Here is a 10,922-nt window from a genome sequence, read left to right as displayed (position 1 = left end):
CCCGATCGCTGGGATTAAAGGAGAGCGCCACCACAGCGCCACCACCGCTGCCTGGCAGTTTGTTCTTTAATTGTGTTTCTGTGTTTTTCTGGGTGTGTGTGTGGCATGTGTACGTGTGGGTGCGGGTGTCTTAAGTTGCCAGAATAGTGCGTGCGTTGGGTCCCTTGTAGCTGGGATCCCCTACCCGGGCAAAAGCAGCGCATGCTCTTAACCACTGGCCATCTCTCCAGCCCTGAGACAACAAATTCACACAGGATGCCCTGAGCACTCTGTCTCCCAAACTGAGCCATCCATGACATTCTGGTAAAACTCTGCCCCGTCTCTCAACTGTGTGTTCCTGTCTGCACACACACCGAGCGGGGTTCACTGCCTCTCTCTACCACACCCACATGCCCGCTCTACAGGTCACAAACGCACAGCACACTCAGGTTTCCTGCTCCTTCCTCCTCCGCACCTGCGCAGCAGGCAGGAGGAGAAAGTTTCTCTGCTGGAGGTGTAGGTGCCCACGCCTACCCGGGCCTCCATTCCACATCTCCTTCCTTCTTCACCCCTCTCTTAAGCACGGGGGCCCGAGCGCGTGTGTATACACACACACACACACACACACACACACACACACACACACTAACAATCCCCAAATATAGTTCTCTGTCTTTCCACATAAACACACAGGCATGCGGAATTCATCCCTTCCCCCCCTTTTCTGTCTCCTCCTCTCTGCCCTCCTTCCTTCTTGCACGCACACAAACACACACCCGGCAGCTGCAGCGCTCGGGGTGCAGGCGCCAGGCAGGGGACAAAGGTCGCCAAGGCTCCCAGAGCCCCAACTGGGCACAGGTGTGCCTGTCGCGGGCTCCGTCTGTCCCTGAGCGGGTCCCGGCAAGGTCTAGATTAGACACCCCAACCTGGAGGCTCGCGCGTGCACCCCCGGACCCACCGGCATCTGGGTTAGCCAGAGTCTCCAGCGCTCCAGCACGCCACGGGTTAAGGAGCCCGCGGAGGAGGGGGGAGTCCCACCTACGCGTCTGATTGGCTGTAGCTCCGGGGCCCGCAGCCCCCGCGCTTCGGTATTGGTTCGCGGCGGACCCCGCCCCTTGGCCTGGGCGCCCCAGCCGCGCGCGCCGCCCCGGCCTCTAGCCGCGCAGTCCGAGCGAAGAGCACGGCGCGGCGCAGCCGGAGCCGGAGCACTAGCGGGAGGTGCAGCGAGAGCCGGGCCGTTCGGAGCCCGCGAGCGATGGTGAGTATGCTCGTAGCCCGCCGCGGCTCCGGGCAGCCCGGACGGTGCCGGCAGCGGCGCGGCGACGGCATCCTGGCCGGTTCGAGGCTGGCTGGGCGTCCCCTGCAGCTGCGGCCCGCACCCTGCTGCTCGCAGGCTTGGAGCGTGGCGAGGGTTGGGGGGGGGATCGTCCGGGCCGCGAAGACCTTGGTTCTGGGCTGCTGGTCCGGGCCTGGCGTGGAAGACTCGGGGTGGCGCGTTAGGTTTTGGGGGACAGTTGGCGAGGTTTGGGGTGTGTGCAAGTCCCTGAGCTTGGCTTGGCATGGAGACCTTGGGCAGCTAGGCCGGGTCGATTCAGAGACGTCAGGGTTCAGCTGGACTTGAGCTCACACCCCGCATAGTTCAGCTGGGTTTGGGGTTCGAGAACGCGCCGGACATCGTGAGAGACTGGGGCACTTTTCTCCTATGGCTGATCCTGCTGTGGCGTGTGGGAAGGGGAGGGGTAGCTCACAGGGGAGGGGACCGCCTGAGAGAGGTTCTGGAGGTAATCTGGTGCTCCCAGCATCTCCCTGTAATGAATTCTCAGAGGAGGGCCCAAGCGCTGACTGCTGTGGGCAAAAGCACCAGGGTACAGGGGTCCTTGACGAAGGGGATTTCGTTGGGGGCTCAAGCCTCAGGGGTGACATACATCTAATCCAGACCGGGTTGCTTTGGAAAGCTTGGCCCAGAGCCAAGGCCTCGTTTTCCCCTTCCATCACTCGCTAGGGCCACTTGCTTCTCTTCCTGTGGACCTCCGATTGCCTCCCCTAGAGCTGGGCTGTGGGCTGGGTACAAGACACCCTCTCTGGCCTGAGGAGATCTGCCTGGGCTCTCTGCTGTTGGTCCCAGAGATTTGCCTACCTCTGTCACTTTCCAGCCGGAGGGGTGCCATGGAGGGAGCTGAAGAGGCTGCAGTGACAGCCATAGTAGGAACCTGATCGGAGCAGAAGCCCCCTTAGACAGCCCTTTTCTCTCTTACCCACTGGCATCGTTTGTACCTCTAGAGACTGACGACTTAATCCTATTCCCAAGGTGCCCAGAGATCATCTTGGACCCGACTTAGCTCCCCCATTAAGAATCTCCCAGGAATGTGTTGCTTGGATAGTTTCATGGCTGGGGAATGCGTCACCTGTGGACCAGCTCTTGGTTGAAAGCCTGAGGATGTGGGAGAGCAATAAAAGAGGGAGAGACTTTGTGGTCATACATCCTCTTTCTGGACCCACCCTGACCTGAGCCGCTCACAAAGAGGATGTTTTTCCTCCTTACAAAGCACCAAAAGGTCCGGCCCACGCGGTGGTGAACGAGTCTGACCCCAGTGATTGGGGGCCGGGGGGGTGGGGCAGAGGCAGGCAGACCGTGGGTTCGAGGGCAGCCCGAGCTCAAACACACCAGCAAATTAACAACTCACTCTGCGCGGGGAACATTTTATTTTATTTGCGTGGGTGTTTGGCTTGCGTGTGTTTAAGTGTACCACGTGTGTGTGCCTGGTACCTGCGGGGCCCAGAAGAGAGTGTTGGATCTCTGAGCCACTGTGTAGCCACTGTGTGCTGGAACTGACCCCAGGGCTCCTCTTTGAGGGGAACCCCTGCTCTTAACTGGCTGAGCCATCTCTGACCTGAAAAGCATCCCAGGCCATCAGAAAGACCTTAGACTTTGGCCCCAAACAGGTTTGGGTTCTAATCCCTGCTTGTTCCCTTCCCCACACGCACTATGGCCAGGTTGCGTTATAACCTTGTTGTGTGCTCTCCCCATCAAGAGATGGTAACGGTTCCTGTCTCCTGGGATGGGGAGGTTGAGAGAAACTCAAGTGAGAGTGCTTGCCTTGGATACTGTCCTTTCTTTGACAGGAAGTTCTGCTAACCATCCAGCCTATTTGCTGGTCCGAAGGAACCATTCCTGCTTATCACTTCTGGGGGGTGACAGTGATTTAGACAGAATGTTTTCTTTCTTGTTTAACAGACACCCACGGGGTGCTCTGTGCCAGGCCTTGTACAAAGCAAGAAAAAGGGACACAGACCATGTGGTGCATGGGGCTTCCGCCTGAACAACCGAGGCCAGGTGTCATGTCCCTCAGGGAGGTGGCTCCGTCAGGCCTGGTGGGTGTTCCCTTCTAGCTGGTGAGGTGGGAGAGTCATTAAGCCAGTGTAATCTGAGTGAGAAGACATGTTCCAGTCAGGGGAAACCTGGGTGATGTCTGACCAGAGCTGTGAGGACAGACTGCTCAGTGCTGGGCCAGAACTGGGCTGGTTTACTGCCCGTTTGTAGGAGCAGGTAAGAGAGGACGAAGCAGGCATGGAAAGTTGGGGGTGGGGTGGGGAGCAGAGGCCTTGACTGCCAGGGGGCGGGAGCCCAGTGTAGCCCGCTGACGCACAGTGTTGATGTACGCGAGTGGGTGAGGTGAGGGCTGACGTCAGGCATCCTTGGGTTCCCCTAACGCTGGTTTCCTTGCATCATTCCCAAGAGGGGCTGGGATTCAGGGCTACTTCCACTCTGAGTCTCAAACCCCATCCGTGCCCCATCCCACCAGCAGAGAGCCCAAGTTTTTTTTTTCTCTCTGTGCTATCCCCCCCCAAGGTTCCTAATGGGGTTCCTTTGCCCTGTACGGGCTGTTTCCTGTTGTTGGCTCTGGATCTCCGTGGTACTCCTGCTCTCCACCCAGGTCCCTAACCTCTTGGCAGAAAATCAGCAATATTCTTAATGGCCTCCTGTCGGAAGGGCTCCCCCAAACCCCGCCGCAGTGCAAGCCGTGGGATGAGGGCTCCCAAGAGGCTTTTTCTGTCTCTTGCCTCCAGCTGTCCTCAAACCACCCAGCGGCAGGCACAGAGGTGGGGAGGAGGTGGTCCAGGGGCACGGAGCTAGGCGGTGTGGAGAAAGTATCAGCCTGCCAGGTGCTAGCACAACTCACCAGACAGAGGGGTTGAAGGGGAAGAAACAGCCCAGATTCGCAGGCTGTGCTGGTAGTTTCTTGTGGACCGCTTCTTCGCATTCCACACTGGGGACGGTGACTGAGTTTGGGCTGCTGCTGAAGGGAACAATCTCTTCACTGGACAGAGGTTGAATAGAGGACAAGATCTGGGACCCAAAATTTTGCATGTCAGCGTCCTATCAGTTTGCTGTGTGATCTTAGGTCAGACATCTTCCCTCCCTGTGCTCCCTTTCCTACCACGAGGGGTAGGTGCCCTCCGCTATTGAGGATGTTATTGTGAGGGCGCCGACGTGGAAGCACACAGACACGAGTAAAAACACAAGGGATGGTGTTATCATTTGAGGAAGGGAGGCAAGGCGTTCTGAGAGCACGGCGGCCGCCACCTCGCCCTGGGCGGCAGGCCTGTCCTGGAGACGGGTTACACTGGGTTATCCGTGTTTCTACACTTGTTCTCGGCCGGGTGGCCAAGCTGTAACGGTTACTCATGTTTCCTTGCATTGCCCTAGTTTTTGGTAAAGAAGGATGCCGTTGCCTTCTGGGAAGGAATGCTCCCAGTTTCTAAGAACTGCAGAGACTTCCACCCTGTCAGGAGCGGAGGAGGGCTTGGAGAGTAGGAGGTGCCTACAAGGAGGGCAACCATCAGCAGATAAATACAGCTTTCGCGTGTCTGTTCTGCCGGGTCCACTTCCAGTGACTGTGTGCACCTGGCTGTCCATCATATAGCGTACATAGCCACCCAGTCAGCCTGGGATGGCCCAAGGCTCGGGGGCTGTGGTCAGGGCGGCTGAGATTGACATGTTTCTGCCACAGTCTGATAAGCAAGCCGATGGACAGGAAATGACAAGCTCAGTTCCTGTTGCTATAGAGACATGGGGAGAGGCGGGTGGGGAACCTGGCCTGGGGATCTGTAGAGGCTCCCTGAGACCATGCCATTCTTCAGGCTTCAGGCTACAGCCTGAGGAATGAGTGAGTAGAGCCGGGCTTCCACGATACTAGCCTGCAATCCCACCTCGAAGTGACAGAGGCCAGAGGATTGCCGTAGCGGCAACTCAAAACTCAGGTCTGAACAGCAGTGCCACAGAGATACCAGTTGGCCTAGGAAGGGTTTCAGGCATTGGTTGCTGTGCAGCTGGCCTCTGGACACTCGCTGCTGTCGGGGGGTGGGGTGGGGTGGGGGTGGGGGTGGTAGGGGGCAGATGATGATTTCTGGCAACTGGCCAGAGTAGGTGTGCTCAGGGAGGACCACGAGAGAGATTTTGAGTCTTGATTCTAAGCATAGTGGGTCGCCACTCAGGAGCCTAGGGTGAGGCCTCCTGCCCCCTTGCCCTTAGCAGGCTTTCATCTTCTCTTCAAGCCCAGGGACGCTTTCTAGGTCTGGGCTGTGAAAACAGAAGTTCAGAGTTTACTATGGGAGCCAAGGACTTGAACTAGGTAGCAAAAGGCTTCAGCCCCTAGCTGCCACTCCATTTAGCCTTCCTGAGATAGCCCCTGGAGATGGGGATGAGACCACTGGGCAACAGTTAGAGGTGTTGGGGCTACCAGGACAGGGTGCTGGCCGGGCTGAAAGGCTGGTGGTCCCGTCCTGTTCTTTTTGACAGGGCCGCCTTTGCTCCCTGTTCTTGGGTCCCACTGCTGATGAATGGCGGAGCTGGGACTGGAACTGAGTCCGACCTCCCATCTGCCTGACTTCAGTGACAATCACCCCCTGACTGGCAGCCCCTGGCTCAGAAGAGGCTTCTCCAAGCCCACCTCCTGGCTTGCTCTTTTGCCTTCTTGGCTGGGGTGCGAGGCGGGTGTGGCTGTGGGCTGCAGCCAGGAGGACTCCGGTTACAGTGTAAACACATCATGTCAATATTTACTTCTGCCTGGAGCAGAGCCTCCCCCTCCCACCTGCTGCCCCCTGCAGGTGCTCCAGACAGGCCTGAAGAAGAGAACCAAGGCCAAGTGCAGAGACCCCAATTAGACACTCTCCCATTCCAGGCCTCAGTTTCCCCATCTGCCAAATGACATGGCTGGAACAGTCAAGAGCCATTTTCACACAGCTCCTACAGTGCAGTAAGCATACCCAGGCGAGCTTGACCACGTGTGGGCCTGGTTTGTACCTCACCTCACCATTTGTGTGTCGGAGGACTGTCCCAGAGCTCTGGGCTTGTGCCCTGGGTAGGAGGTCTCACAGCCCCTGCTGTGAATGGTCGGCGAGGGCATGCTCAGCAGAGCTGGCGCAGGGAAAAGACGGAGAAACGGCCGTGGCCGTGGCAGCCCTTGTTATTCCAAGAAAATTGTTTTACGGGATTCTCTGAATCCAGATGCTGGCTTGCGTCACTTGGAAACTGCCGCCGAGGGTGGGGAAATGTAACCTCAAGACCTCCCAGTGCTCTGGGGCCAGTGCTGGGCTTTAGGAGGACCCCCTCCTCCGCCCAGTCTGACGCTGGAGCTCCTGACAAACGGGCTGAGGTCCAGGACTGGAATGACCTCAGCGATGTGTGGCCGGGAGAGGGGTGGAGAGGGGAGAGGCAGTTCGTGGGGAGGGAGGAAGGACTCATTTCCTAAGCAGTTATTTTGCAGAATCGAATCCACTGAGCACGTGCGTGGTCCACCTCCACCCAGAGAGGAGGGACTGCAGGTGGCGCTGGCAGGCCTGAAGGCCAACAGCTTGTGAGGGCACAGCAGGGCAAAGCTGGGCCCCGGGGACCTGAGTCTCAGGAGAGGGTCTTAGAGACCAGGAAACCCAGGATCTGGTTTCATTGCCTTTTTTTTTTTCCCCAGTTTTTTTTCGAGACGGGGTTTTTCTGTGTAGCCTTGGCTGTCCTGGAACTCACTCTGTCGACCAGGCTGGCCAGATATCCGTCTGCCTCTGCCTCCTGAGGGCTAGGATTAAAGGCACGTGTCGTCGCCACCGACACCACCACAAGGCCTGGTTTAATCAGTTTTAATTAATTAATTAATTAATTAGTTATGGTTTATGCATTGATGGGGATCAAACCCAGGGCCTCATGCATGCTAGGTAAGCACTCTACCCATCCATTGAGTTATGCCCCCAGCCCTTTTTGCTATGTTGCTTTTTGCTCTTTGCTTTCTCTCTGAGCTTAATTTCCTATCTAATGTGGAACTTTTTCTTTTTTTTTTTTTTTGTACAGTAGTTGTGAAAGAATTAGAACATAATCCTGTTTCAGGAGCCCAGCACAGTGTTGGGGAGTCCAGGGGCTCCAGGGAGCCCCGCTGCTGTCACTGCCCACCTGTAATGAGATGATTTGCCCAGGGCACCTTCATCCTTCCCAGCCTGGTTTTCGCCAGTGTGTTCCTCTGCATAACATGTGGGCCAAGATAGGTGCCACTCACAGCTCCCATAGGGGCCATCAGTCCACGCCGCAGGCAGGCTGCCCCAGCTCTGCTGTCCCTTCTGTTGAACTTTATCAGTGTCAAATCTCACCACACAAGCTCCCCGGGGCCTGGTTCCCACCAGCTTTGCTCACCACTGAGAGTCCCCGAGGGACTTCTGTCCCGGTCCCTGTTCCAGAATCCGCTCTTTGTTAAGCTGAGTTGTGTCATGTCGGGTAGATAAACTTGTAAATATCCGTGACGGACATTTGGGTTGCCCTCAGTTTGGGGCCAGTGTGACGTTCTTGCTCGTGCCCATACACGCCTGACTTCCGTAGCTGCTACACCACCGTCCTCTGACGTAGGTGTTCCACTTCAGAGCATACTGTTCCCCTCCCTGTCACCAGCTCCTGGCCCGGGACGTTCTTCCGGGGCCTGTTTGTCTCAGCCCCTGACTCCTCCTCGCTAGCCCTGCCCCTGCCCTCGGGACCTGGCAGATCCTGTGCTGCATTCTCCCAGATTTGGATTCCACTGTACCTGTGGTCCTGAGGTCAGGAAAGGGGTCCTGGCTCTCAGGCACACACTGACACTGATGGACTGTATGGCCCAGGTTCATACCTTCCCCCTACCCCGCCTCATCCTGAGTTTCCACCCTCTGCAAAGAATCACTGGATTGAAGTTCTCCATCACTGGCCTCTGGTGGAATCCCTCATTTGGGGACCACTTGCTCCTATCAATAGGGCCTTCCTACCTCTAAGATAACCTTAGCCCCAGCCGCTCTGAACCTCTGCAGAAGGCCCTGGGAGAGAAGGATGGGCTCTCCGCTCTTGGTCCCCTTCCTGATAGCGTCCTTCTGAGTCTGCCCCACCCTAGCAGCTTTAGAAGAGACAGGCATCAGGCCAGCCATGGTGTGTGTTCTTTCTGTACCACTCCCTGGCTCTGGCCTTAGGCAGTTCACTCCATCCTCACCTACAGGGTTGTAAGAACCAAGTGAGGCTCCAGCTCATGCAAAGACATCCAATCTCAGCCTGCAAGGAAGTCAGGTCCAGTGGAGAAAAGTCTGACAGCATGTGCAAACCCACTTGCCAGAGACGTCAGTTCAGAGAGAGGGAAGGAAGCAAAGCTGGGTGACACCGGAGACTGGCTGCGAAGTGGAGGCTTTAGTTGGAGGCCAGAACAGGATGGCTGGGAAGAGGGCAGCAGGATAAAGACGTGGAGGAGAGATTTGGGGCAGAAAAAAAACAGCAGGTGCAAAGATCTGTGACAGGGCCAAGGGACTTGGCATGTTAAGGTGGAAGGTGGCTGATGTGGCTGAGCCATGGCGTCGAGGGGCAGGAATAGGAAGGAGGTTAGTCAGGGGAGCCTTATCTGGAGGGGAAGTAAGGGACTGGCATTTCGTTCTAAGAGTGATGTCATGTCCCTGGAGGTCTTCAGTGTCGTAACTCCTTTGGGTTTGTTTTAGAGAGGCCCTGGCTTGTTAGGTGGGAGATAGACTGAAGGGGTCAAGAATGAGGCAGAGAAACCCTGTCCAGTAGGAGATTGCTCTGGCTTCAGGGTGTAGCTGCGCTTGGTATGTCTCCAGAGGCTGGGTTTTTGCCACCTTACAGAAGAAGAAGGATAGAGGATGGTCATGAAAAAATGCTTCTAGACCACCATTCCTGGTAGGAAGTTTTGGTGCCGTCACCAGCTGGACAGACTCATCTCACCCTTGAACTCAGCCTTGCCATTCTCCCAAAGTGACCCAGTTCTCACCACCCAGCTCCCTGGAACGCAGAGAACCTGAGCTGCTTCCCTTGATTGTACACACCCTGCCTACTGAGAAATGAGGACAGGGGCCCTGGCTGCCGGGGACACCAGCTCTGTGCCCTCGGCCATGACTACGCTGGGCAGTCCTGTGGCTTTGTGGTTCCTGTGGTTCCCGGGTGGCGCTTCTTCCTCGACTATGTAGGTGGCCAGTGTTTCCTGGGCTTCTAGGAACAGTGGTCAGGGTCGGGGAGACTAAGTGGGTAAGAAAGTTCACACAAGCCTCTGAAAATGGGAGGTAGGCGTCCTCTAGACTTACTTCCTCTTGGGGAGACAAAGAATAGAAAGAGGGTTAGGGAAATAGCTCAACAGATAAAGGTGCTTGCTGCGGAAGCCTGAGGACCTGTGTCCAAACCTTCGACATCTTGTAAATAGATGGGCGTGGCCCCACACTCATAACCCCAGTGCTTCGAGGGTCAGAGGTGAGAGGGTCACAGGGCCTTGCTGCCCGCCAGCCTGGCTCCGGGTGCAGTAAGAGATCCTGCCTTCAGGGAATAAGGTGGAGCATGACGGAGCATGACACCCAATGTCCTCCTCTGACCTCCACCCTTACACACCACATACTTGCACACCGTTAATATCACACTCGTACACACCAAAATTTTTAAGACAGGAAAAGGGCACAACAGAAAGGACAAGAGCCTGCTCCAGGCCACACAGCAAGTTCACCACAGCGACTTAGAGCCCGATCCAGGGTCCTGATCCCGTGTTCATTCTGTTCAGAATGTGGCTTCTGGAGGCAACAGGCAAGGGCTTCACCTCTGTCGCTGAGTCCTAGCCGGGGTCCTTCAGTGAATGAGCGTCTCTGGGCCCTCCCTCGTTTCCTCTGACCTAGGATGGTTGCTAAGACTTTCCACCATGAAGCATGGCTGAGGACAGATGTCAAGTTCTCAGGCCTGTAGGTGGTGCACAGGGCAGGTCTTCAGTAATGAGGACCATTGCTGCTGGGATGGTTCTGTGTATGTGTGCGCGCGTGTGCAGTCTCGAGTTTGTGTGTGTGTGTATGTGAGTGTGTGCATGCACGCTCACATATGCAAACGCTCACGCTCACGAGCTCAGTCTTGTGGACACACTGAGCCGGAGGACAGCCTTGGGGATTGTTTTCCAAGCCCTGTTGTGACAGGTGGTTGTGAGCCAGCTGATGTGGGTGCTGGGAACCAACCCCGGTCCTGTGCCAGCGCAGTGAGTCATGGCTCCAGCAACCCTGCCCGCAGCTTTTGTCACGTGCGCTCTGAGCTAGAACTCAGATCTTCTGGCTCGTAAGGGAAACTCTACTCCCAGACCCCTGCCCTAAGTCTTTCAAAGAGCTGGAAGTGGCTGCCGCTGTCCCGCTGTCCCGCTGTCCCCCGTGCTGCTCTCCAGTCCTGAGCGATGCGGTTGGATGGAAGGTGAGGAGATTCCTGTTGCTGGCCCATCTTATTTTGTTTCTTCATTATAATTAAGAGACCCTTGATGCAGACCCTTATTTTCCACTATCACCCCAACACACACATACACACACGTATACATGTGTCATGAGTATGCCACAGTGTGTGTGTAGAGGTCAAAGACCACTTGTGGGGCTCGGTCGTTTCCTTCCACTGTGTGTGTAGGTTACGGGGATTGACCTCAGGTCTTCAG

The 10,922-nt window shown here is 56.4% G+C and overlaps 1 protein-coding gene across 1 annotated transcript in view; it reads left to right on the top strand.

The window, feature by feature from the left end:
* Positions 1–1,084: 1,084 nt before the first annotated feature.
* The window catches only part of Ece1 (endothelin converting enzyme 1), a 96,930-nt gene continuing 87,092 nt past the window's right edge, over positions 1,085–10,922 (top strand). Inside the window, exon 1 of the mRNA XM_021630797.2 lies at positions 1,085–1,237. Coding sequence (XP_021486472.1) covers positions 1,235–1,237 — 3 coding nt within the window. The 5' untranslated portion in view covers positions 1,085–1,234. The remainder of the gene's footprint in view (positions 1,238–10,922) is intronic.

The sequence above is a fragment of the Meriones unguiculatus genome, chromosome 3 (assembly GCF_030254825.1).
Source record: "Meriones unguiculatus strain TT.TT164.6M chromosome 3, Bangor_MerUng_6.1, whole genome shotgun sequence".
NCBI lineage: Eukaryota > Metazoa > Chordata > Mammalia > Rodentia > Muridae > Meriones > Meriones unguiculatus.
Note: the sequence above shows the minus strand (reverse complement) of the source record. Positions and strands in the feature narration are given on the sequence as shown.